We start from the raw sequence: 25,127 nt of genomic DNA on the forward strand, positions 1-25,127 counted from the left end.
ACCACTAGAAAGATTTTAATACAGCAATTAATTTTATCTGCAAGGGAAACAACACTTCCAAGTACTACTTAAAAAAAAAATACGTCACTATTTTTTCAAGGTACATACCCCCTGAATTTGTAAAAAAAATCTAGTAGTATTGAACTCTAAAGAATCTTTCCAGAGACAGACTTAACTGGTGTGATTTAACGAGTAAGCTCACAATTCCATGTTTGAATGAAGACTGTGCTGAGCCTCCTATTTTCAAAATAAAATGATACATCTAAGAACTGAACCAATCAGCAAAGTCTATACCTTTGCAGATGCGGTGCTAACATAACAGAACAAAATATCTTGATCAAACAGCAAAATATTAAATCAATTTTCAAAATAACAAGAGCTGAAATATCAGAAAAATTGTTTCTGCTATATATATATACTGTGTTCCCTATTTGATTGCCGGCCTTAACGAGGCAGAGAGGTTTAAGTCTGAGCTTAACGAATAGTTAAATTTTAAATGAAATTCAAGAGGAAATCAGGGGTGTGGCCAGAATTTTTTGGAGCTGGAAGGGACAGTTTTGTGTTTTTTTTCAGGGGGGGGAGCGGGTGTTGGGCTTTTGTTCCCCTCCTTCTAAAGTAAAACCACACACACGCACACATGTGCACTGAGCTGTTACAAAAAGGTCCCACGTAAGAAGTACGTACTGATGCCACTGTTTTCTTTGTCTCCTGTGTTTTTTGCTAAGCTCATGGCATATTCACACACTTCTGATGCTTCCCTCTGAGCAAGCTGTCGTAAACACGCAACTGCAGCCCGGCGAAGCAGCAAGTGAGAGCTGCACAAATGAACCTAAAAATCAGAACCATTACAGATAAGTGAACTGCTGCACCCCGGTATCAATAAATCAATGCTGCTAAGGATTAAAATCATTCTACTTTTCTGTTTTATGCCCATGTGTGAGCTGCTGGGTACCAGGCCCTGGAAGTTCAGAAGTAAGACCTTTTATAATATACAAATGTGAAAATAAAGCTGACATATATAGAGCTGTTACCTGGCCAAAAGAGATATAAGCTTAAATATTGGAACTACTGTGTCAATGCAATTTAGGTTAATTATCATTTCTAATCTACTATACTCTAGTACTACTCTGACTCATAGTCTCCTATAGGTGTAAATAACATTCTTTTAAACAAAAATCCATCATCAAGTGTACCACACATGACAGCTATCATAAAAACATTCATTTCAAATTTGTAAAAGAATCTTACACCAGTAAGCTCTTAGAAGCCTTTCAATAAGACAGCATCAGATTTCTTTGCTAACCGGCACTGGCTTTTATTTCCTTTGAATCACCTCAAATACGAGCAAATATTTTTCTTCTGGAAAAAATGTTCATGGTCTCTATTTTCCTAAGAGGAAGTAGCTGCACAGTGAAGTGTATATTTTTCCACAGTGAAAGAGATGAAGAGTGCTCTTTAAGAAACTCATTCTTTATTTATGCTGAGATAATTTGTTTTCAATAAACCAAACACACATTTGCTTTCTTGGTATTAGGTTATTATGTGGATGGAAAATGCTTTCCTAAATGAAAGGGCTGCATAGTTTATAAAGCATTTTAACAGTAGATCTATACTCCACATGGGAATATACAAGATTTTACTCCCCAAAAAACAAGCAGACTTCAAAGAACTTCTAAACATCACACTGAGGTTGTTTTAATGGAACTAAAACACATAATATTTGGGAAATTTAATTAATGTAAACAGTATTCCCCGTTTCAAGTTACAAAACAAATAACTAGAAGTTATGAAGCTAATGCAGGAAGAAGAAATTAAAACTGGAGTGTAGAACTGTATGGTTTAATTTTAATACCTGGCATTAATTCCATTCAAAGTGAGCCTGAAAAGTTTGCTAGTGGGGCAGGGAAGGCAGACCTTGCCTACATATTTGCAGTATGAAGAAATGCACAAGATAACTCAGAGGAAACCTTATCAAACTAAGTATAATTTGAAAGTAAGGAAGATGAGAAAACAAAATGAAAATACCGTCTGCTTAGTACAAAACAGGAAAAGGTTTCAAAACAGCACTAGTTATTCATGCATGAACTTCATTGTCTGTAACATTATGCTTATTACATATGGGTATCCTCGACATCTTGATAAGTACTTCCCCTGTCCTCTGCTAAACATAAGCATAAAACTTTGAGGAACAAAAGGGATGCATTTTATACTCACACAAAGACTGGGAACCAGACTGGACAGGTTGACATGCCTTGGTGCAAACATATGAAGCTGCTGAAGACAGGATATAGCAGCTGCCTGAACAAGCGAGTCTGAATGGTCTTGTGTGATTGCACATCCCACCAAACAGGAAGAACGGATGGTTGAAATTGTAGCTCCGTTACCTAATGATGTAATATGATATCCTTAATACAGCAAAACTTTTATATGACAACTGTAAGACTTTAAGCCTTTGAGAAGTTTTAATGCTTCAAAGTTGACAGATTAACACAAGATGTTTCTGAATTCCCATGAAAATTAGAAACACTACAGAGTGTTGCAGTATCTCTTTTTTAGCTCAGTTAAACCATGTCCTGTTCAAATGAAATTCTGGATTGATGATCTCCAGTCAGAAATATTTTGAAAATGTCTTCCCAGGACATCAAAACAGTAAATTATCTGAATTTAGATTTTAAAAGTCTCTTTCATTCTATATATATGAGCAACATTTCACGCACTGAACTATTTCCTAAAATATCAAGTAACTCTCAAGCTAGCATATATGTATGCAGGCGATTTTAATTAACGTACAAAAAACACAAGTTCAATTAAACCATCTAGAAATATTTCATAACTAGGAACTTAAGCCCAGTTATTTAGAGTTAAAATTTCACTAGTGGTTGGCTCTCTGGCACTGCATCAAAGACTATCCCATAAATATTCCTAAAAATCTCAGTTAACCAAAGTTACCAGTTCCCGTTTCTAACACTCAGACCCAGTGTTTGGCATGACAAGATTTTCGTCTCTACAGTAAGGTACAGGGATGTAAAGATATTGAGAATGAATGGAAATGAGTTACAGTTCACAATATTATCAATTACCTCAAACTTGAGCTCTTGCCATCATTTAAAAATGAAATAATCATGTGCTAAAAAAGCAGCGGCAAAACCTTGCCTCATGCCCCGACTAAACACAAAAACATACACAAAAAAATATGCAGCTAGGGTTTCTTTGCTTACCTACAATGCAAATTTGCCATTAGCCAGAACACCATACATCACTTCAACTTCTTTATATAAATCTCTAACTGCAGTCAAAAAAGCCCCAAGCAGTTGTAAGTAGCATCAAAAGTGACGTTGCTTGCAGGACTGTAACTAAATTAGTCAACATCGCCTCCCACCATCTGCAACTAACAAAAACTTGTATTCCTCCATTGAGGATTACAATATCATCTTTATACGAGGTAGACTTTTATGTTCTCTCTTCAAATTCCCACTAACCTTGCAGCTCAGGTCCAACAGTAGTTATTATAGCTCCAAGACATCGTCCTAAGCACTGATGTACTTCCGTATGCGATGGTGGGACAGTTAAGAGCAGAGTAAGAACTAGAGAAAGTGTTGGCTCCACATATCCACGGTACATCGGTCCACTAGAATCTACTATCAAGGCAAGTGAATGGAGGGACCAGGTCTATCAAAAACACAAAGGAATATTTTTTAGTAATGCATTTAGGAAATTAAACATTTTTATATGCAGATGCAGCCTAGCTCCAAATATTCATTCTTAAACATATCTAGTTACCTACTCTTGACTCCAGAAGCAGTATCAGGAGATCAAGCAAACACCTGAGAGTTCAAACATCTATAACATACTCTTTGGTTATCAGCAGTTTTGGGGATAATGGAGATAAGATGACAAAGAATTTGAGAAAAAATATTTTTAAGCACTTTGAGAAAGAAAAATACAAACACAAACAACACATCCACTTAAAACAAAAAGGAAAAAAAAAAAGAAGTGACTCAAGACAGGAAAAAGAGAGAATCACTGCACTGTAAAACTGGTTGCAGAGTCTTAAATGGGCAGCTTACAAAGCCCTCAGCAGGGAGAGCCTTTTACAGTCCAGTAGGAACTGATTTTCATGACAAGTTGAAAGGTTTACAAGCATTTTTTAATTTTCTTATTAGAGGTTGCAAGAGAAAAAAGCAGCACTGTTCAGTCAGTGTACTGCAGCATGAGGAAAAAGATGGGGAAAGATCAGCCTATTTCAGTTGCAAGATGAGTAAATAAAAAAGCAAAGTAATTCACTACAATTGCCAAAGTGAGAAGCAAGCAAGAGGACAGCCCTTGAGAATATTGACATTTCATAGGAAAAAAATTCCACTGACAGACCTGAAAATGTTAGCTACCTCTCCATGCCATTCTACTAAATGATCTTATTCCGCAATTTTCTTACAATAAATACATGAAAAGACTAAGATAAAAGAATTTTACTATTAAAAACTAGACTCTCACAAAAAAGCTTGAAAACCTGCTTTTAAAAGCAGGTCCTTTTCATTTCTCTCTAATGTAATTCAAAGACCATCAGCTCTAGCAATCATGTAACTACTTCTACAGTCCTAATCCCATGGTGGCACATTACAGTTTATCCTTCCATTCCTGTGAATTTCCATTACTCGTATTTCCATACAGTTTCTGTATATTCCCACTGATCTAGTGAGGGATGAGGTTTAAAATCTTAGCTTTTCCCAGTGGCCTAGTGCTGTATTCTCAACAGAAAAAATGGTAGATATGCAAGTTCCACCTGGACTTCCACTTTACATTTTACTTCTTTTTTTTTTTTTTCATAAAACAGTAACCTTTCCATTTTGTTTTTAAACGAATGGTGCACAATTACATTATATGAGTTACCTACTCATACATGAAGATAGTTATATACACAAACTGAAGATAGTTACATACACTCTTATCTTAACTAAACTAGGGAAATTCAAGTGAGACTTTTAATTGTATTTATAGTTTTTTTAAATGTTATCTTCAAACAAAACTAGGCTTGTTTTCCCAAGTGATAAGCTTTGTTACTTTGATTTCTTCATTATTGCCTTGGGAAAAAGAAATAAGAAGATACTCTAACAGTTTAAACCAAGGTGGAAGTATGATTCTGTTTAGTTACTGGGGGCTTCAGCTTCTCAATTTGTGGGTGTAAAGTGCCACTATTCATGGGTGGTACGCAACTTCCTGCTGCTAAAGCGTAATAGTCACTATTCCAGATAATCATTTCCTTGCAGTAACTTACTAAAAGAATGACAAGACATTACCTATTATATTATGCAATTACACCATAATCTTTGAAGTACAATAATTACAGACAAGACATTTGCTTTTACTCAAAATAGGTCTCTTTTTTTCTTTCTGAAGTAATTCTTTTAGTGCTTTGGCAGATTTCACTGCTGGAGAAAAAAAAATATCAGCACTTTCCCCTCTAAAATTCAGCTTCTTATTGTAAAGATATATGTAGCAGTCCATCTAGCCCTCTCTTCTTTTTACAGCAGCAGCCACAGACACTTAATGGAAGTCTTAAAAGATAGACTGAGACACTGACCTCTCCTGTTTCTCTTGAGAGACAAGACAGCATTTTCTCCCAGTTTTCCGGTACTTTAACTTTAGAGGCATTCTGAACTGTACAGTGTTTATATATATTCAGCAACTCCAAAAACGCTACTCTTTCAACAGCATGTTTAGACCCCTTTCTGTGCTACCAGCAACTTTTAGTAGTCAAGTTGTCCTCTTTTGAGACTTTAAATGTCCATAGTCCATAGAAGATAGAAATCCCTTCTCGCCTTAGCCTTGTCTTAGACTTAGCTCCTACTAGTTCCCCTTCTGTCCCCTAACTGCAGTTCAGTTTGCAACAGATTTCTGTTTTCATGATATAACCTCCCAAAGATGATGTACTGCCATACTGCATATCTATCACATATACAGAAATTACTTGACAAAAAACTACTGCTCATCACCTGAGACTCCAGTAACCGATCACATGTTAACCATTAGCCAGTCAGTAAAAATTTCTGTTTAGGCAGCTAAGATAAAACTACCACATTCTACTTTACAATTAAAGTCAGTTAGGAATATGGTCACAGTGCATTACTCTGGCACAGCTGACAAGCAGACACTTGTCCATTTGAATTCATGTGACCACTTGCAACTGCCTCCCTAACTAGCTGTAAGGTCACGTTTTAATTGCACTCCATTTTTGGGATTCTGTACTATAAGAGTTATTAAGGAAAGTTGCACTTTCTTCATGTTCCCTGGTACATCCTACATGTCTTACATGTCACAATGTCTATTAAAGCACAGAACAGTAGTTTAATTATTAATTTTCATCCTGAACATTTTAAAGGAGTTTTGCAGTGACTGTGTTTTTTACCTGGACTTCAGGAGAGGTTCCATCTTGTGCCAAAGCCAAGAGAATACTGACACTAGTTTTCAGATGCTGTCCAGAACCTATTCCACCAACATACCGATGGAGACAGCCCAGAGCCAAGGAATGGCCTGTTCTTGATACAACATCTCGAGCAGATTTTAACCTATCAACGTTTAAATAAAAGCAAATCATGTCATTCACTAGGTTTGTTACAAAGAATCTTTGAAGTATCATAAGAGTGCAAAAGACTGACAGAATTTTGCAGGCCACTCTACAACAGCTTGAGAAGCTTTAACAAAAAGGCAAAACCAATATACCTAATCTACATTGCTATTAACTCAGATTACATAAAAGACAAGTGGGGAAAAAAAGGTATTTTGATAGCTTTTTTCTTTCTTTCTGGTCAGAACTTGACACTTTGGATGAAGAGTTTTGGAAAGATATAGAAAAAGAATTGAGCGTTTACCAGTGTTTCACAGCAGACTAATTTAATAATCGGAAAAGTCATTGCTAAACCACTGAAATTAAAATGGAATCAAGAATGAAAAAGAATCAGGAATAAGAAAATGACAATTCATACTGATAAATGACAAAGAAACCCATAGGTACATCTTCCACTGCAAAGTACAGGTTTTAATACAGCTGTTGTCTTCTACAGCTGATTTCTATGACTTTTCCAATAAATCCTTTTTATGTTTTTTTAAATACTGAGCCTTTTATTAATGAAACTAAAACAGAATGTATAGCACTTTGAACGATCTAGTTGTATGAAGCACTAACTTATTATTTTCCACAATCCTGCTTCTGAATGCATGTCACATAAATATCTCGGTAATTAAAAACCTTTTCGATGGGTGGGGAAGAAAGATAAAAGGATTTCCTAATTAGGACAAGGAAGGATTTTTTTTCCCCTGGTTGTCTGTATATTAGATACTTGCATGTTCTTAGTCATCAGTGAACAAAAAAGTAAATGCATATCTCAAATGTACAAAAATTACCTGACAGTGTCAATGGAATGACAATCATTAACAACTTTATCCCAGATAAGAAACCAAGAAAACAGTCCCAGCAATAGAAATTCAAGGAAAGACAGAAAGGATGATGTACTTTATTACAAAATAAAAGGATGAGAAAAATTGAGTTACCCAGAAGTAGGAGAGCTGGACTGAGGCTACGTGCATGCAGCCTGGCCAGCCAAAAACATGGGCTGCAGCCCTGAGGCAGTTGCATTCTGTTTCACAAATAGGCTGATGCCTTAAATTTATGCACAAAATTGGGAAACATACTGTCTTGTTATTTCTACCAGACATCCTCCTAAAGACCCAAGATGAACAACAGAATCTGAAAAAAATATGGGCTAGTACATAAGTTAAATCGATGTGTAAAGAGGATGCTTTAATGAAACAGAACCACTATCATACAATTTGTATTTCAGACATACTTAATGTAAGCTGTGTTTATCTATCTGAAACAGCTTAGTCACCTTCAAGTGACTCCTCAAAAGCTATTCACTGGTATCATTTCACATTCCACGTGTTTAACAACTCAGCTTTTATTCCTCACATAAATCGAAAAGAGAAAAATCTGTTTGAAGGTTTGTTAGACCTACATAACCATAGCAATCAAGCATGAAGAGAATAATCAATATGTAATTTAGAAGAGGAATCTTCCAAACTACATTAAATTGTAATTTTATTTCCTTTTCTGAATTAGAATCAACTTACTTATCAAAACTGTACTGAGCCATTCTAGCAATGAAAGAAGCTTCTCCAACCACTTGAGCCATTCTGCCAAGAGCTTCGCCTGCTGCACATCTCAAAATAGGGTTAGGATTATCAAGGGCACCCATTACGAGCGTCAGAGCAGATTTGCGGACTTCTTCTGGTCCTAAGGTGCTTTTATTCTCAGCTAAACCCTACAAGAAAAAAAAAACAAAAAAAAAACAACATTCAATGTAGGGGAGAAAGGGGAGATACATTTGAGACCTTCAATTAAAAATTGTGCACTTCTGCTTTTGTTATAATTTATGGTAGTTCATCCTAAAATATTTTGTCTGAAAACATCTAAAACTCAAAATCAACAACATCCTGGATCTTATATTTCAACTCTCTCCCTAGTTCACACACATGAAGATGTGTTGCACCAGCCTTTTATCAAATGCATTACACAGCACCCTAGCCCTACTGAATCTGATCTAGATTTACAGAGGACACCTCAGAAAAAAGGAGAAGCTTTAAAAATCCAACAGCAACATCTTTCTGTCAGACAGGAAAACCAGAGCTCAGTTATGTTTCTGCAAGAATCACTTACATCGAAGACATTTTAGGTACATGAAAATATGTTTTTCTTAATAATCACATCTTTACATTTATACAGACTCTTAAATGAACACTGTACAGAAAGAACAATAACACTAAGAACTGCTTCTGCAGCTTCTTTGGTTTCCATATTTCATTAATAGGTACATCATCTTTCACAACTTTCAAGAAGTATTTTACTCTGGGAAAAAAAATTAAACACATGTAAAGTAAAAATACTGCATGTACTATAGAGGAAAAAATCAAAGGCTTTACCATAGATTGTAATTTTCTGACCTGAAATCCTTATTTCAGCTCAATTTTGACATTTGGCATGGCATGAGAGATTCCAGAAATCTGCCCCAGAATCTACTTTTCAACTTGTAGCAACATAGTTCACGTTTCTAAGAACAACGCAGGAAGAGAGGTGTTGTTTTGCCAAGGTATTTTGCCAATCAACCAAAGACATGAGGCTCCAGCAACAATCAGCTCAAACTAGGCAGGTACTATTTGTGCTTGCTATCTAGCTTCCTGACTTGATAGTATGAGGCTGCATTTACAACTGTAGCTAGAGAGAACAGAGCTGTGGCTAAAGTCAGTGGGACTGGGCATAAACATCCAGAATTCGGTGCATTACAGTAACCAAACTGTAAACCCAAGTATATTTGTGTTTTTGTTTCCTCAAGCCTCATCTGCACAATACTCTATGACATGAGGGGTTTTTTGAATATATTCGACAAAGTACTGAAATCCGTGAGTGCAGTGCAAATAAAACTACAGGATTGAAAATTAAAGGAAAAAATGTTAAAAATACAATCTGAATACTAGAGAATGCTGAATACTACAGAATGCTGATGACATGAGCCTCATTTCTTCTCTGTGTTGATACATGCAGACAAGAGCCATACTAATATCTGAGAGAAAAAAACACAATTTTGGTATTTTTGAACTTTTGAATGTTTGAGTGGTAACTTTAGGAACGTTCTTCTAACAGCTCTTTGTATTGAATACAAACTGATGAACTTTGGCATCCATTACAAGCTTACAAGTCCTACCTTTAAGGCACTAAGAACAGCAGTAAAGATATTAAGCTGTACAGCTTGCTGGCGAACACCTTTAGCCTGCTTGACACATTCAGCAAAGTGATCCAACATCTGTAATCTAAAACAAAGGAAAGAACGTAATTAAAGTGATAGCCCTTCAAAATACAGACTAAAACACAGCTGATAAAAAATATATACAACAAAATGGCCTTTCAAGTTCAGTCACAGAATTCATGCTTCAAGGGCTGCAGAAGATATTTGCTATGGGTAGAAAGAGCAGAGTTATTCTGAACTAGAATAACTTGGTTCTTTTAGTTCATCCACAGATTTTTTTCTATTCCTTTTGAAGAAAACACCACCAAGAGGAAGTGAGTCCTCAGCTGCATTTGGCTGTGTAACTAGAAACCAGAGAGGAAAAATGTTGCCTTTCCACTATTATTTAAAGTAGTGTTACCCTCCGTATTCCTTTTATTGTTCCTACTGTTTTTCCCATTTAAACTTCATTCCTCCCTCCGCTTCCACCCCAGAAAACATTACTGGGAAGAGGAGCATTCCTTAGAAGATACCAAACAGGAATGTAATGAATAATCTGTGTTCTTAACTACTCAGCTGTTCCGGAGCTAAATCTTTTCACAGTTAACAACAGATAAAGATCAAGCTCAATTAATGCAAGCTGGCCCCAAGCCTACCCTGCACTTGCTGAAAATGAGACTGACTGCTAGGAAAAAACTGTTGCCACAAGGATTGCACTGAAGGATGATTTTACTTTGAAATACATCTTAGAGCTGCTTTCACTGTGTGCTCAGTGACAAATTAGCTAAACTGAATGACAAAAGTAGTCCTGACAACTCATAATTCTGCAGAGGTAATGTGGAACACATAGGAAAACAAGGTGAACTCCATTTCCTCTTTTTCATCATGCATACAATCATCTGCTGAGTATAAATCAAATGTCTCACTTGTGGAAGCCAAATGAAATTCAAGGCATGTCACTGCTGATTGTAAGGTTGATTTGAAGTTAATTGTAATGGGTACTTTTGCAGGAAATTTTGGTTGCAGAGATATTATTACTGTTAAATGCAGTACGAAAAAAGAAGAATCTAGTCTTCACCTCAGAACATTAATCTTCAAAAGTGATAAAACTGAGGAAATTACCTTACTTCTAAACTGAGTAGAAATGTTCTGGAATCCTGAGACACAATGGGCACCAAATAGTAAACTCTGAATTTAAAGGCAGTTGATACCACAGTCAATACTTATTTTTTGGGGGGGGGAATACAAACAAACCAAAAAAACCACTAACAGTGTGTAAACTGACCTGTGTTTGTAGGACACATGAGGAAAAACCACGCCAAAGAGAGCCACAGATGCATCAATGACAGATACTCCTAAAGGAAGGGGACCAGGTACAGCTTCACCAGCAGGGATGCGCAAATAAATAGAAGAGGGATCATGTTCCAGAGCTCCACTTCCAGATGCACTGTTTGGCTGAAGCTGAAAAATGCCACATAACAGGAATACCTTTGAATATACCTTTGCATATAAAACCAGGAACTAGAGATAACCAAAACACCTATGCAGTAGCTTAGAACAATAAAACAGTTTACAAACACCTGAATGCAACTGCAGTGCCCCCATGCAAACACAGCAGTATTTACAGAGTCAGCTGAATCCTGAAGGGTCAAAGCAGTTAACAGATGGAAAAATACAAAAACTATCACTCCTGGCAGGGAGAGGTGGGAAATAAAGCAGATTTATTCCAGTACTAATAGTAGTTTCTGAGTCAATGATTATGAAGTAGCATTTCACAAAAAAGGTTATTCATTTACTCTCTGAGCACTGAGTTACAATACATTATATTAAATGATCAGTTTTGGCTACAAGGATTCCCAACATAGAAAGATTTAGAAACAGTACTAAAACTATTAATGCTCCTATCGTCAAGAAAATACTTCCTAACCATCATTCTTTCAGGAAACACAATTAAACAATTATCTATTTTCTCTGAAAAAAATTTTATATTCCTATCAATCATGAAACAAAATTTGAATCCAGTAGGTCTGTATTCGTCTTAAAAGGTCAGAAAGCAATAGCAAACGTTTGTTGAGACCTCTGTGTCACTAAAAAATGTGATCAAGCAGAAGAAAAGCATAGAGTAATGCAATGTTAAGGGGTTGGTATGAACCGTAAAGATCATCTACTGCCATTCTTCCCTGCCATAGGCAGTGACATCCCCCACTAGACCAGGCTGCTCAACCTGGCTTCGAACACTGCCAGGGCATCCACAACCTCCCTGGACAACCTGCCCCAGCGTCTCACCACCCTGAGAGTAAAAAAGTTCTTCCTAGTATGTAATCTAAATTTCCTCTCTTTCAATTTTTACCCATGTCCTATCACTACAGTTCCTGATGAACTCCAGCTTCCCTGTAGGCTCCCTTCAGATACTGGAAGGTTGCTAGGAGGTCTCCACACAAGCTTCTCTTCTCTAGGCTGAACAGTGCCAAGTTCCTCAGCCTGTCTTGGTAGGGAAGGTGCTCCAGTCCTCATATCAACTTCATGGCCATCCTATGGACTTGCTCCGTGCCCTTCTTGTGTTGGGGACACCAGAACTGTACACAGTTCTCGAGGTGGGATTGCATCAGAGCAGAGTAGAGGAGCAGAAACACTTTCTTCAACCTGGTGGCCACACTGCTTTTGATGCAGCCCAGGTTTCACTTGGGTTTCTGGGCTGCAAGTGCACAGTGCCAGAATCCTGTGACAGACTCCTGCAACACACTACAGATCTTCACTTACCAAGAGTGCCCTGGTTTTACAGGTAAGAGGTTCACAAAAAGTGGGGAAGAAGCATCCCAGAAAGCTCTGTGGATTGAAGACTGCACTGGAAGTCTATTATGCCCACCACAACAAACAAGGGAAGTTCATAAGAATGTTTTCTGCTTTGACATGCTGATCTTGGCTTAGAAACAGCTTCCCCTTGGTTTCTCATATTTGGTATCAGTCTTAGCTTTTAGATCTGCTGCATCAAGCCTTCTGAGAAACCTTTCCATTATTAGATGGGCTGTTGTAGAAGAGGCATTTTCAGCCAACAACATTGTGTCAACACTTCCAATTGAAATGGAAGATTTCATACTACACCTATAAAACTAGTTAAATCTTGTTTTGTTACATAACCATTTGCAATATTGATATTCTGACAGCAATTTCATTATAAAACATGTTAAGTGGAACCTGCATTTCTCCTGGTTCAAAAAAAAAGAAAAAAGAGAATAACTGCTAGACTAGGAAGATTGGGGGATGGACTGGGAGTGTTGGGTTAGTTTTTTTTTAAAAAAATTAGACCAATTCACTAAGCACAACCTTATGAGTAGCATTATGCAATTTATATCTCGGCTGTAGGTAGTTTTTAATCAAAACAGTACCCTGTAGATGGAAGAACTTACATCTAACAAAGCTCTGAAATAAGACTAAAAACAAAGCACGAAACTTCAGTTTTAAAAGGCTTCTCACATACACATCACACAGACAGGGCAGATAATTCATTCTTCTAGTTTCTTATTACCTGATCTTCAATTGACTTATGATCTGTTTCCTGCAGCCAAGAGCCAAGCAGAACGCTATCATCATAATGACAAAGAGACCTTAGGAGTGATGTGGTTGTATTAGCAGAGTTGTCTGTCAAAGTAAATTCTGCTACCAACTCTCGAAGCAGCGCATTAAATGATCCTAAAAAGACAGATATTAAACAGAATCATTGCTGCTTCTTAGCCAAAACATTCCAGCTAGCGATCAAAAGTTACACTTGTACCATTACTTCAATTTTAGAGGTAGAGAACAGAGAATTTAAACCCGACAAGACTAGAGCTGAGAGCAAGGCTTCAAACAGAACTCTAGGCTCTCAATTCCCAAATCATGGGTACCCAAATACCCAAAGAATTGGGTAAGGTTGGGAAGCACTGGGAGTCATCTAGTCCAACATCCCTGCTCAAGTAGAGCCTACTAGAGCACATTACTCAGGATGGTGTCCTGTTTTAAACAACAGGTTAGGTCATTCATTCCAGGACAATAATCTGGATTTTGAAAAAATTTGGTCGTCCACGTGATCATGTAAATTTAATGAATTAACAAAAACAAACAAAACCCAGAAAGATAATCTGTCAGATCCTGTGACAGCACCTGGCAATTTAATAATAGTAGATCTGTCTAACACATTTAATCGAAAAAACAAACAAAAAACACCCCAAACAAAAAGGCAACACTGAAAACAAACTAAACCTTCGTTGTCAGATCTGTCTTTTCAGTATTAAAAATCATGAAATAATGTTCTCTATCTTTTAAGTAACAGTAACTTAAACCACCATTACTGGATCTCAGAACATGATCTCCATACCTCTCAATCCTATAAACAGGACCATAGCTTTTATACTATAAATGTTACTCTCTGAATACTTTGCAATATTCATACTCTGTAGTTATACTGTCAAGATGACACACAGAAGATGAGGAATACAGTACAAAATTCTTGGAGATTCCTAGAATTCTATTTTCAATCTTATATTTGCTTCAGAGGTAAACACCAAAAATACATCACAAGGAGCAAGTAGAATTTTTACTTTATTAAAAATTGTTAAAAATGTATGTACCTTCATATGTCTTTGGAGGCAATAAAGCCAATATATCATAAAGTCTTAAACGAACCATAGCTGCACTAGCTTTGAGATGAGCTCCATGGGCTTTAATTACTGATGGAATGCTACAGAATCAAAAAAGAAAAAGAGAGAACCAGAAATGCTGTAGTTACTGAAAAGAGTTTTTTCAAATTTCTTTTCACAAAATATATCTCTAGCCAAGGCAAGAAAACAGTGTTCAGAGAACTACTCTGAACATCACTCAATTATCAGTACATTTTCAGAAGTAATTGTACAGAGACGACTTTTAAAAGAAACAAGAATAACAAAATAACAAAACCACAGCACACACGGCCCTAAATCAGTGAAATGCAGCTCCTCGTAAGGAAGTCCTATTTTAATTAGGGGTGGGGCAGGGGAAAGGGACAGACACCAAACCACAAAACCAACTCAAGACCGTGTTTTTACTTTTATTCTGAAAAATGCTGGAAGTATTTTCATTAGTTCCATTTATAAGACAAGAGTTTTTTGAACAACATCTAGTATACCAATATATAAGTTTTCTCATTTCTTGCACAAGGGTGAGCAAACCACAAATTCAAAAGCTCACTGAAATGGAAATCAAAGTGCAGTTACCAAAGTTACTATGGCAGGCTCTTCAGCACAGGCTGTGCAGTAATACTTTTACAAAGCTAAAGACCACAAAAACAAGGATAATAAAAGTTTTTCTTCAAGATGGATGTGCAGCAACAGCGCAGTACTATGTCAGAACATGAATTAAACCAAATTAGTTGTAGTATTTCAAGTCCAAGAAAAGACAAAAGAAAATAAAGAGCAAAAACCGCCTACTTACTGTGACATCATTGTCATGGCACATTCTATGGGTGTCATCAGTTTCCTGATCACGTCCTCAGTAAGCAGCTCAGGACAGTGAGCAACAAAACTTCTCATAGCTAATAACAAAACAGTTTAAATTAAACTTTCACTAAAACAAACAAATATCAAACATAAGCAAGACACAGATCCTAAGAGAATATCAAAAGAGCAGCAATTAAAAATGTTTATTTAAAGACTGTACAACATCCTCCAAAAACTGCATACCAAAACCAGGTCACATTGATCAAAATCTGTCACATTTTACTCATTTTCAAAGAAAGCAGGAAAGTTATGAGAGTTCTCTCTACAATACTTGGGATCACGTTTTGGTTTACTAGGCAGGTGTAATCTCAAAGTCTGAAATTCTTACCACACAGAGCTCCAGCACGACCTTCCAGCGTTACTTGCCAGGTGAAAGAATCTCCTCTTGCCTTCTCTGCTTCCAGCTCCTTCAGAGAACGTGGAAACACATTTCGCCATAGCAGCAACATCTTAGGCAGATGATACCGAACAACAGAAGGCCCTGTGCAAAAACAATAAAAGTGAAAGCATAATAAAAAAATTTATTTAACTGTGAAAAATCTGCTATGAAGGTTTTTGCTCTTTAAGCTGTTTTTGTCTTATTTCACTCCACCTTTCCTCCCTAATTGATTAATAAAAACAGATGAAATTCTTTCTCATTTCTAGGTTCAAAGTGTGGCAAATAACTATCATACATTATGTCTGCTTCTTGATATCAGTACTAAAAATATAGGAAATATATTCTGTACACTATCATGTCATATCGAACCCCTACCAAATGTTTTTTACTATATTTTTGACTTCAAATTTTTTTATGTTACTATTTTGTAGGCAAATTCTTTAGCCTACCCTAACTTGTCCAAAAAATGAATATAAAAATAACTGATAGTTACTGATTATCTAAATTACTTTAACAGTCAAGGTTTTTTCTAAGCTTCTGAAAAAGATCTAATGCAAGTACATTAAAAATATGCTGGAGAAGGACAATCAAAATAGGGATACACTGTCACAAAAACATGAAAATAAACTGGCAAAAAAAAGAGATAATTTAGAGAAATGAGATTAAACATAAAATGGTATTTTATGAGAGATCAAAATACTGCAGAATGAATCAGAACTTAATCATATTTTCCAGTATAAAAAAACCTCAAAGTAGAAAAAACTCTACTGCTGCAAAATTCAAGAGTATACTTACAATCTCTCAAAATACAGCTTCTGATACTTCTGTTATGGCAGATAAGAACATGAGGCTGGGTTTTTTAAACTACTGAAGGGCTTTTAAACTGACAATACTTGTAATCAGTACTGTTACCTATCTAGAGGCACACATGCAACTTGTTGGAATGCTCATTGCGTTTTATTTATGGTCCATTTTTTCTGCACCACAGTATTAAGGAAGGAAGACTATGGGCAATTTTGCCCTTTCACAGAATGACTAAAGGCTGGGTTTCCAAAACCAGAACAGAATGTATTGTTTTTTTAGGTATGGCACCTTCTCCTATCCTTCAGGTTACATAAACACTAACACTTCACTTCTCCCCAGCATAGCAATACTACTTAAAAAAGTGCACTAACCCTGTCTCTCCTGTATAAATACTCTTGAGCTAAATACTGAACTGGTTATGTGTACAGACCATTTGCCAGAGTGAATAATCAGAAATGCTGGACACGCTTTAAATAAAATAAAAAGCAGACCATTTTTACAGACCTAAAGTCATGAGTGCTCCAAGTAAAAGCCATCCAGCTTGAGTCCGCTGCAAGGAGAGCCTGCTGTTTTGTGCAGCAGTTCGTAACAGATCCTCAGCAATACTGACCACCATCTGCACCAATGACAAAACACAAGGGATTTTAAAACTATAAATGAAACCACTGCAAGTTACTGCTACTTGTTCACTCTTACAGACTATATATAAAGATGTTCTCAAATCATTTAAATTGACCTTGGATAAAGAATGAATGCACATTACATTTCATGCAGATGATCAGAGCCTTTCACATGACAACACAGCTAGAAATATTCTCATCAGCAATTATTTCAGAAATTATCCAATATTTCAGTCTCTCTTCAGCAAATTCCAAAGAGAGATAGGAAAAGAGCTGTTAAATCTCGCAACTGAGATACTACAAACAGGCACTCTGGCCACTACTCTCATGCTAGGCACAAGTTTAATTTCAATAATGCTTTAACTCACTAGCATGGCACACATTCTGCAAAGCTATTATTTGTAGATAAAAAGGTATCTTTTAGTACACTCACAGATGAAACACTCATTATCTCACCTTTCCTTTGGCATGAGGAATACCTAGTGGACACTGATGCACACCACCTAACAAAGCAGCCATTGCAAAGCTGTAGCCACTGACAGCTTCAGGGGAGGTCTTCAGATTGTTGAGTCTTTCTGCACATCTGTCTAAAAATGGAGTCAACTGAAAAGGCAATGCCACGGCTACACACCGCAAGCACCATGCGGCAGCAAGGCGAGCGGCCATGCTGGGATGAAGAAGAACTGAAGTTACTGTCTCCAACAGACCTACAGAAAGGAGAATTTACAGTCTTTAACTTATTATGCTGTTTTTATTACACATAGACAAGTAAACTGAATCAATACTAGACAGTTACCGTGGAAGTTAAGAAAGCCAGAATTAAGAGTGCTTGAATTTTATGCTTTGCCTTTTCCTTTAAAGAAAGACAGAGGTGTTATTGGCATTACACTGCTCCACATCAGATTCTACCAGCAAAGGTGGAGCTGTCAGAGCCATAGAAGAGACTTCTACTTGAACACTGAAAAGAGGGAGCAATGCTATATAAGGAAGCAGGCACTGGATGTGATGATTCCCACAATGTTTTACACAGATTGCCAATAACAAAGCAACAGTAAAACTATCTTTGGTTTTGTTTCACACTGTAACCAAGTATATACTACAGATGTCACTGACTGCTGTACTCTGCTTTTGACACAGAGCTGTCTCCCTGCATGTTTCCATCCTTCTACATTCTACAGAAATCTCTCTCTGCTTAGTTAATCCCGCTTTCTGAGCCCTTCAGTCCAACCTATCTCCACACCAAGACCTTCTTTAGTCCAGATCTTGGAAACTCTTACTTCAAACCCCCACTGCTGCCTTATCTCTTGCTTTCTCTTGAGTTAGTGAGCAACTTCTACCTGCTTAGTTCGTATCAGCTAACAGAAATAATGCTGAGATACAGTCCCTTCTCTTCTTATGGGACGCAGCAGCCAGAAGGAATAAACATGGGCAGTCTCCCCCACCCCACAGTTGGCAGAAACCAGTATGAGAAAAATATCATATGCATCAAGACAACAATCTGCACAATGATATATCTAAAGGAGCTGTCATTTCCACTGGAAAAGACCATAGGCATCCACAAACTGCAAAAACTTAGAACTGCAACACTACAGCATAAATGTGGATTCGGATACTGAAACAAACAAGAAGAAAATCCCACACAAACCCTAGTCAAGCCAAAGTACCACTTTTTTTTTTAACTGGGACTATCCACAGCTTCATCTCAACAAAACACTTTTGCCTCCTCACAGAAATTTGGTATTTAATGGCAGCGCAGTTTTCCAGGAGCAAGTCTTTCAGACCTTACATAGCAAAACAATGTATTTCCTATAAAACCATTATTGTAAACAGACCAATACGAAAAATTACAACTTTACTGACCTTAAGAAATAGCTTCAGACAGACTCCAATCAAAATAGCTGTTTAATACTTTGTCAAACTGGAACTAAAGTTAGGGTGCTAAAGACAATGAGTTGGACAACTGTAGCTACCTGGAGTGCTACAAGAAGTGCCAGTTTCACTGATTTATTTCTTACATATTCATTCATTATTTAAGTAGATTTAATGATATTTCATACTCATTGCTCAAATGCCTCACAATCTATTTCCATTTATTTGCATACCAATAGAGGGTTCTTGAATAAGGGGAGATGCAGTGGCATTCAGACTCTGAACCAGACTACCCAGTTCCTGGAGGGCACACACCATTACGTGCTGGCTTGCAGCTACATCAGCAGCTCCTGATTTATTTTCGCTGTTAGCATCATTCACTACTGCTTCTGCAGAAAAGAGAAACAAGAGTATCTTGCTTAACTACCATTTGAGTCACACATGAGCCTGCACAGGGCAGAAAATGGCAAGTTTGTTTTGATACCAAGCCTATATTAAAACAAAATCACAAGTCTGGTGATGGTGAGAACTCGTAAAGCGAATACATTCTGAAGGGGAATGGTTGTATAGCTATCAGCCAAGCACAGTCATCCAAAGACCACAAAAAACAGTTGCCTGGCAGTTACTATGGATGGCAGAGGCTAAGAGGTAGGATTAACAGTATAACACAGCAAAAAGAAGTATACAATACACACACGCTGTATATGTGTATCTATACACAGTAACAAAAAAATACAATCTTGACATATCTAGGCTTTGCATACAAATTTGCAAGCATACACACTCAATGATACTAAATGACCTTTAGTAATTAATTAATTGCAATCTGTAATCATCTTAAAGATATCCAATTGAGTTCCCAGATCCCACTGTAGGTTCTTTCTCCTACACGATATCCCAGAAGCAGTAACTGTCTTTTCAAAGAAAAGGCACTTTAGTATCAGCTTGATATTTGTGTGTCTACTACAGTACAAATTCAGAAAATAGTCCATCTTATATGAAGGGAAGCTATCATTACCAAGCAAAAGCTCTATCAATTTTTCATCAAATTCATTGGAAATGCTCAAAAAAATGAAACAGTTCTTCCAACCAGCCAAATAAACAATGGAATTTCCTGCAACTTTAACAAGGTGGCAGGAGGAGTAATTTCTGCAACTGTTTCCTCTCAGAAGCGGCATTTCCAATAGTCTTATTTTCCTGGAAGTAATACTTATGGTAATCAGAACCCTTTTAAGGTTCCATATCAAAAAATAATTATGAGAAGAACCTGCAAAAGTCTCAAGATCACTTTCATTTCCGTATGTTAAACATTGCTTTAAACTTGAATTAGATGACAGCAGAAAAGGATAAGAAACAGATGCATGGCAAATACAGGAATGTGTAATTCTAATTTAATTTTGAAATCTCCAGCTCAAATTAATTCATTTCACAAGAAACAAATACCAAGACAGTTTTGTCAGCCCTCTTAGGGATTACATATTCCGCAAAGTTTAGCAAAGGGATCGTATTTTTCTTCTCTAATTCCAATCTTCAGATTCCATCTTTATTTGTCACATAATCCAGTCGGATATTATTATGGATATTAGCAGGGGAGACACAAGGACCTACAGGATCCTGTCCTACCTTCAGCACTGTTAGTTAAGAACTCTGCATGACTTTCAGTACAACCTATCCCAAGATAGACAACAAATGCAATTTTTTTTCTGCCCATTTCCATTCTAGGCTTTTGAAATTGCACTTGCTATCACGGGATAACAAGCCAGTTTTATACAATCACTTTTCAAGTAAAACTTACATTTTGGATAGCATATTTTAAACAGAATGCAGCTGAACTATCATTTGCCGTAACAACAAAATTACTCCTCACAGTAGAAGAAAGCTGAAAAATAGCTAACCCAGTATAATGACATTAACTTTAAACTGGTCTCAAACAAAGAAAAATGGTTCTCACCCACTGCCTTCATTTGTTTACCAATGGCTTGGCAAATATCTTTGGCAGCTGCAATCTGTGCTTTCTCCCCGAGTAAGCTGCCCACAGTTGCTCTCAGGATAAATGACACGCATCTTCGAGAGTAAACTGCCTCCACGTGGGTCTGAGTTGCACGTGGATGGGAGACCAGATCAAGAACATGGGACAAAAAGGTGGCAAAGTTGCGCTCCAGCCACTGACCCCCTAATGTTGTAACAAAGACAACGTAGGCCTGCAAATTCAGAAGTCACACAGATTAAAGTCCGATCAAAACGGAAACAGAAGACTATATAAGACCACAGTTATATTCATGTATTATGCAGTACAGTAGCAATACCAGATAGTAATAAGCTAATTAGGTTACACAGTATGAATCCAGTAGCCAGGACTTTGTTGCTGAAACTATACCATTTCAAGCACCAAGAATAGCCCCTGTACTGCTGTGTATACTGTGAAGCAAAAAATACTCTGCATGACAGCAAGAAAACCCAGTTCATCGCTTTAAATGTGTCTCTAAAAAATTTGAGAATACAATGTTAATAATAGCAGCACCATCAGTGTGTTAAAATTCACGATGAAGACCTCATGATCATCTCCCAAAATAGGTGAGTCAAACCAGACTTTTAAGTTAACTTACCAACAAATACAGCAGAGTGTATGTTTCCTACTAAAAGGGTTACAATTATGTATATATAATACATATAACATGTATATATATGTATGTGTATATATATAATACATATAACATAAATTTTACTTAATAAAAAGGTTACAAACCTGGGTAACACCAACTCGCACTTCCCGATTGACAGATCCTCCTACTTTTAACATCTCTCCACCACTCTTCAAGAAACCAGATCCTCCTCGCAAAAATCCTGTGGCCATGAGCTCCAAGACCTCCTCAAGCGTGGCTCTCTTCACATTTTGTCGCATCACTTTTGGAAAAAGGGAAGTAATAATTTGATCCCAAAGTTTGAACCAATACAAGCAATGATGTTGAAACCAGACTTATTAATTCAAAACTGTCTTGCAAAAATAAAACTACCCAAGATTTCATATAAAAATTTGTTTTCGTTCTTAAAAAATAAGTCACTTTTCCCAGATGATTTTTGGTAGGTTGTTTTGTCTTTTCTTTTTGTGACTACAACAGATATTCTGCCCTTTCCTCTTTTTAGCTTATTGTTTATAAAAAACAATAATCCACCTACAAGCTCCCAACTACTGGAACAGCAATGTGTCGTGTGACACTGTCATGTAACATGGTACTGAAGGTGCAGTCTGCCCACTTAGCCATGGAATCCAGAAGGGCTTGTACCTGTTGCTTGTTTTGGTATCAGTGCTGTAGCCATGACTGTCCCCAAAAGCTTTGACACTGCAACACGCACACCATAGTTTGAGTTTTCCAGAGCTTTAAAGCACAGGGTTGCAACATTCTCTAGTTCAGCTGTCCACATAAACACTGCTTCATTCTGTAATTCCAGCAGACACTGTAAGAAAAACAGACTTGCTAAGCACCAGGAGACCATTCTTACCTTTCACGTAAGTATCAGACTGCAACTCTCAGGTTTATTCAGCAAATATTTTAATGTGAATATTTTAAGACTTAATTTACACTCTCCCATATACCAAATAACTTAGCTGAGTAAACAATCAGAAGAGTCATAGAGTAGGCTAATACATATATAAAAAAATTAAAAGGAATCTCAAAGAACCATGTTACCAAAAACCCCTCCCACTGAGGCTCACAGTTAGTATATTCTATGTCATACTTGCTTATGAAGTGAGGAACACAGTACTACAGTAACTGTGAAATAAATCAAATGTCTGAGCTTGAAGACATAGGAAGAACTTACCTTGCCCAACTAATTATCAAATTTCCTATCATATACAACAGGTCACAGTTCAACAGCAGGTACTTCACAGTCTACAGTCGGTGAGAAACACACCCACCTTGGCCACTGCACATCGTACAGCCATAGATCTGTCCGTCAGCAGAGATCGGGCATTCTTATAAATGTCACGGTGACAAGAAGCTGCTGCTCCTCCGAGTCCATTGAGGACTTTCTGCAAACTCATCAGAATTTCACTGCGGCCCTGAGACTGCACACACACAAAAACATTCATGCCAAAATGTGGACACAGTACTTATTCTAAGAACCGGCTGTATAATTCTGCATTTTCCTGCTTCTATGCAGGAGTATTTTTGGAAACACTGATAATGAAGGCATATATAACTGATATCTAGCTGATTTTAGATAGCAGTAAGCAGTACGTACACATAGCTTTACTAAAACTCCCTCTGTTGTTACATAAATTAAGGTAAGCCCAGGCAACCCAACATATTGGCTCTACACAAAATGCTTCTGTCCTGTCCCACTATTTATCTGCTGCAGACTCAGGAAAATAAAAGCAGCCTGCTGATATGAGAGAACAGGAAGCCCAAGTAGTTAACAGCTTCCTTCTATACTTGCACACAGGTAGGTACTTACAACTTTAGGACATACACACACCTAAACAAATCAATAAATAATCACATAGCTACAACAACACAGCTGAAGAAAATAGCTGCCAGGTCGAGATCCACACAATCAGTATTCCAACTGGTTTCAATAGAGCTATTTACATAAAATCAGACCTACTGACAGTCCAGGATACATTCTCCCAATATTATGACATACTCTCTCATTTTAGGGCACAGTGTATCCTGCTCACATTCAGAGTAACAACTTTGCCACAAAACTTAAGTATTTGTTACTGATTTTTAACAACTGAATGTTTATTCAGGATACTTGGGCAAAAATCTTAACACAGTCACTAGAAATAATATATACAGTCATTATGCAATTTTAATTACTGATGCCACTATGAAGCAACTGCTATAATATTCATATGATAAAACTCTTTGCAGTAGACCTGGTACTAACTAGGGAAGTGATTTGCATTTACTGATGTAAAAGAAAAACAATCTAGGCTTTTCCGCAAACACCTTTGGCAAAAACAAGTTTCAGTTTAAATGGAATCAAGAGGACTGAAATAATCTGAAAATTACCTCTGCACTTTTCAGAGACTTTAAAAGATTATTCACAGTTTCTGGAAAAGAACTACCCAGCATTCTGCCCATTTTTTCATAAAATGCTCCAACACACGCCACAGCAGCCCTACAAAAAAAGACATTAATTGGTGTACTCTTTTTCTGTATTATCTAAATGAAGACAAACACTTGAACAGAAATGTATGTTTTAATCATCATTGATGAATAAAAATCTGTTTATTATCCACTACTTATACTGGCTGTTCATTTAAACACTCTTCATTTAAACAATCTTTTTGTTTACCAGCTTCTAAGAATACAAATGTATTTGAAGGGGTATTATTATAGGATCTATACACAGAATGAAAAGTTCTAGAGAAAATAAGATATGCTGAAATCTCAGCAATATTAGGGTTTAATGTTTCAATATACTGTCTCTTTTTCCAAGCACCTGTAAGATAACCCTTACCCCATAATATATCCTGACATATTTCTGTAGATACTGAATTATAGGGTTTTTTCAAGACTAAGAACTTAAAATGCATAAATTATTGCATAAAACAAGAAAAGTTATAGGTACTGTAAAATCACTCGATCCATAAACAGTTTTTACATGTTTTCCTTGCCCTGCCATTTAAGATTAGGGATATTTAATTAACACCATATTGCAGTTATATACACAAATTGTTCCACAAGCAGCTCCTGAAAACATGTACTTTTTTATCAAAAACGAGGTTTTTTTTTTAATCTGTAACTCTTGGCTAAATGATTTTTTAGCAAAGCTATGTTACAAACTCATTACAGGCTCCTCCTTAAGGGGTACATCTCCGTTAAAAAAACTTCTGGACTATCACTTGGATAGCTTAAGTTTCAGAGCATATTATAGTACAAAACCCTTCCCATTTATACAAGTTCCTCACAGAGCTGCAAGAGCTATAAAAAAGAGGAGAGTATCTGCCCAAACAGTGGCTATTTCAGACTTTATTGTTAAATCCTTTTTTGTTGTGATAATGTCTGAAGGCAAGACCAAATTAGGGTTCACTAGACACTGAGAACATATGAAGCAGTACATGCAGAAAAGCACCAAAAACAGTTTCAGTGGAAGCTTTTTGCGGCATTAACCAAATTCCTACCATTGAGACTGCTCCTATGAATTAAGACAAACTGGATCA

At 36.8% G+C, this 25,127-nt stretch overlaps 1 protein-coding gene across 1 annotated transcript in view; it reads right to left on the minus strand.

Annotated features, from left to right (window-relative positions):
• Window positions 1–25,127, minus strand: part of HEATR5B (HEAT repeat containing 5B) — a 54,687-nt gene that overhangs the window by 25,536 nt on the left and 4,024 nt on the right. Inside the window, exons 5-23 of the mRNA XM_027898858.1 lie at window positions 23,974–24,082; window positions 22,875–23,024; window positions 22,240–22,411; window positions 21,702–21,859; window positions 20,907–21,156; window positions 19,189–19,344; window positions 17,543–17,793; window positions 16,971–17,082; window positions 15,612–15,764; window positions 15,219–15,318; window positions 14,381–14,490; window positions 13,300–13,463; window positions 11,059–11,234; window positions 9,753–9,858; window positions 8,125–8,315; window positions 6,404–6,563; window positions 3,480–3,669; window positions 2,215–2,384; window positions 685–829 (exon numbers count right to left, since the gene is read on the minus strand). Of these exons, the coding sequence (XP_027754659.1) occupies window positions 685–829; window positions 2,215–2,384; window positions 3,480–3,669; window positions 6,404–6,563; window positions 8,125–8,315; window positions 9,753–9,858; window positions 11,059–11,234; window positions 13,300–13,463; window positions 14,381–14,490; window positions 15,219–15,318; window positions 15,612–15,764; window positions 16,971–17,082; window positions 17,543–17,793; window positions 19,189–19,344; window positions 20,907–21,156; window positions 21,702–21,859; window positions 22,240–22,411; window positions 22,875–23,024; window positions 23,974–24,082 (3,023 nt within the window). The remainder of the gene's footprint in view (window positions 1–684; window positions 830–2,214; window positions 2,385–3,479; window positions 3,670–6,403; window positions 6,564–8,124; window positions 8,316–9,752; window positions 9,859–11,058; window positions 11,235–13,299; window positions 13,464–14,380; window positions 14,491–15,218; window positions 15,319–15,611; window positions 15,765–16,970; window positions 17,083–17,542; window positions 17,794–19,188; window positions 19,345–20,906; window positions 21,157–21,701; window positions 21,860–22,239; window positions 22,412–22,874; window positions 23,025–23,973; window positions 24,083–25,127) is intronic.

This window comes from Empidonax traillii, unplaced genomic scaffold, assembly GCF_003031625.1.
Source record: "Empidonax traillii isolate 1590-97213 ecotype Southwest subspecies unplaced genomic scaffold, ASM303162v1 scaffold626:size867168, whole genome shotgun sequence".
Taxonomy (NCBI): domain Eukaryota; kingdom Metazoa; phylum Chordata; class Aves; order Passeriformes; family Tyrannidae; genus Empidonax; species Empidonax traillii.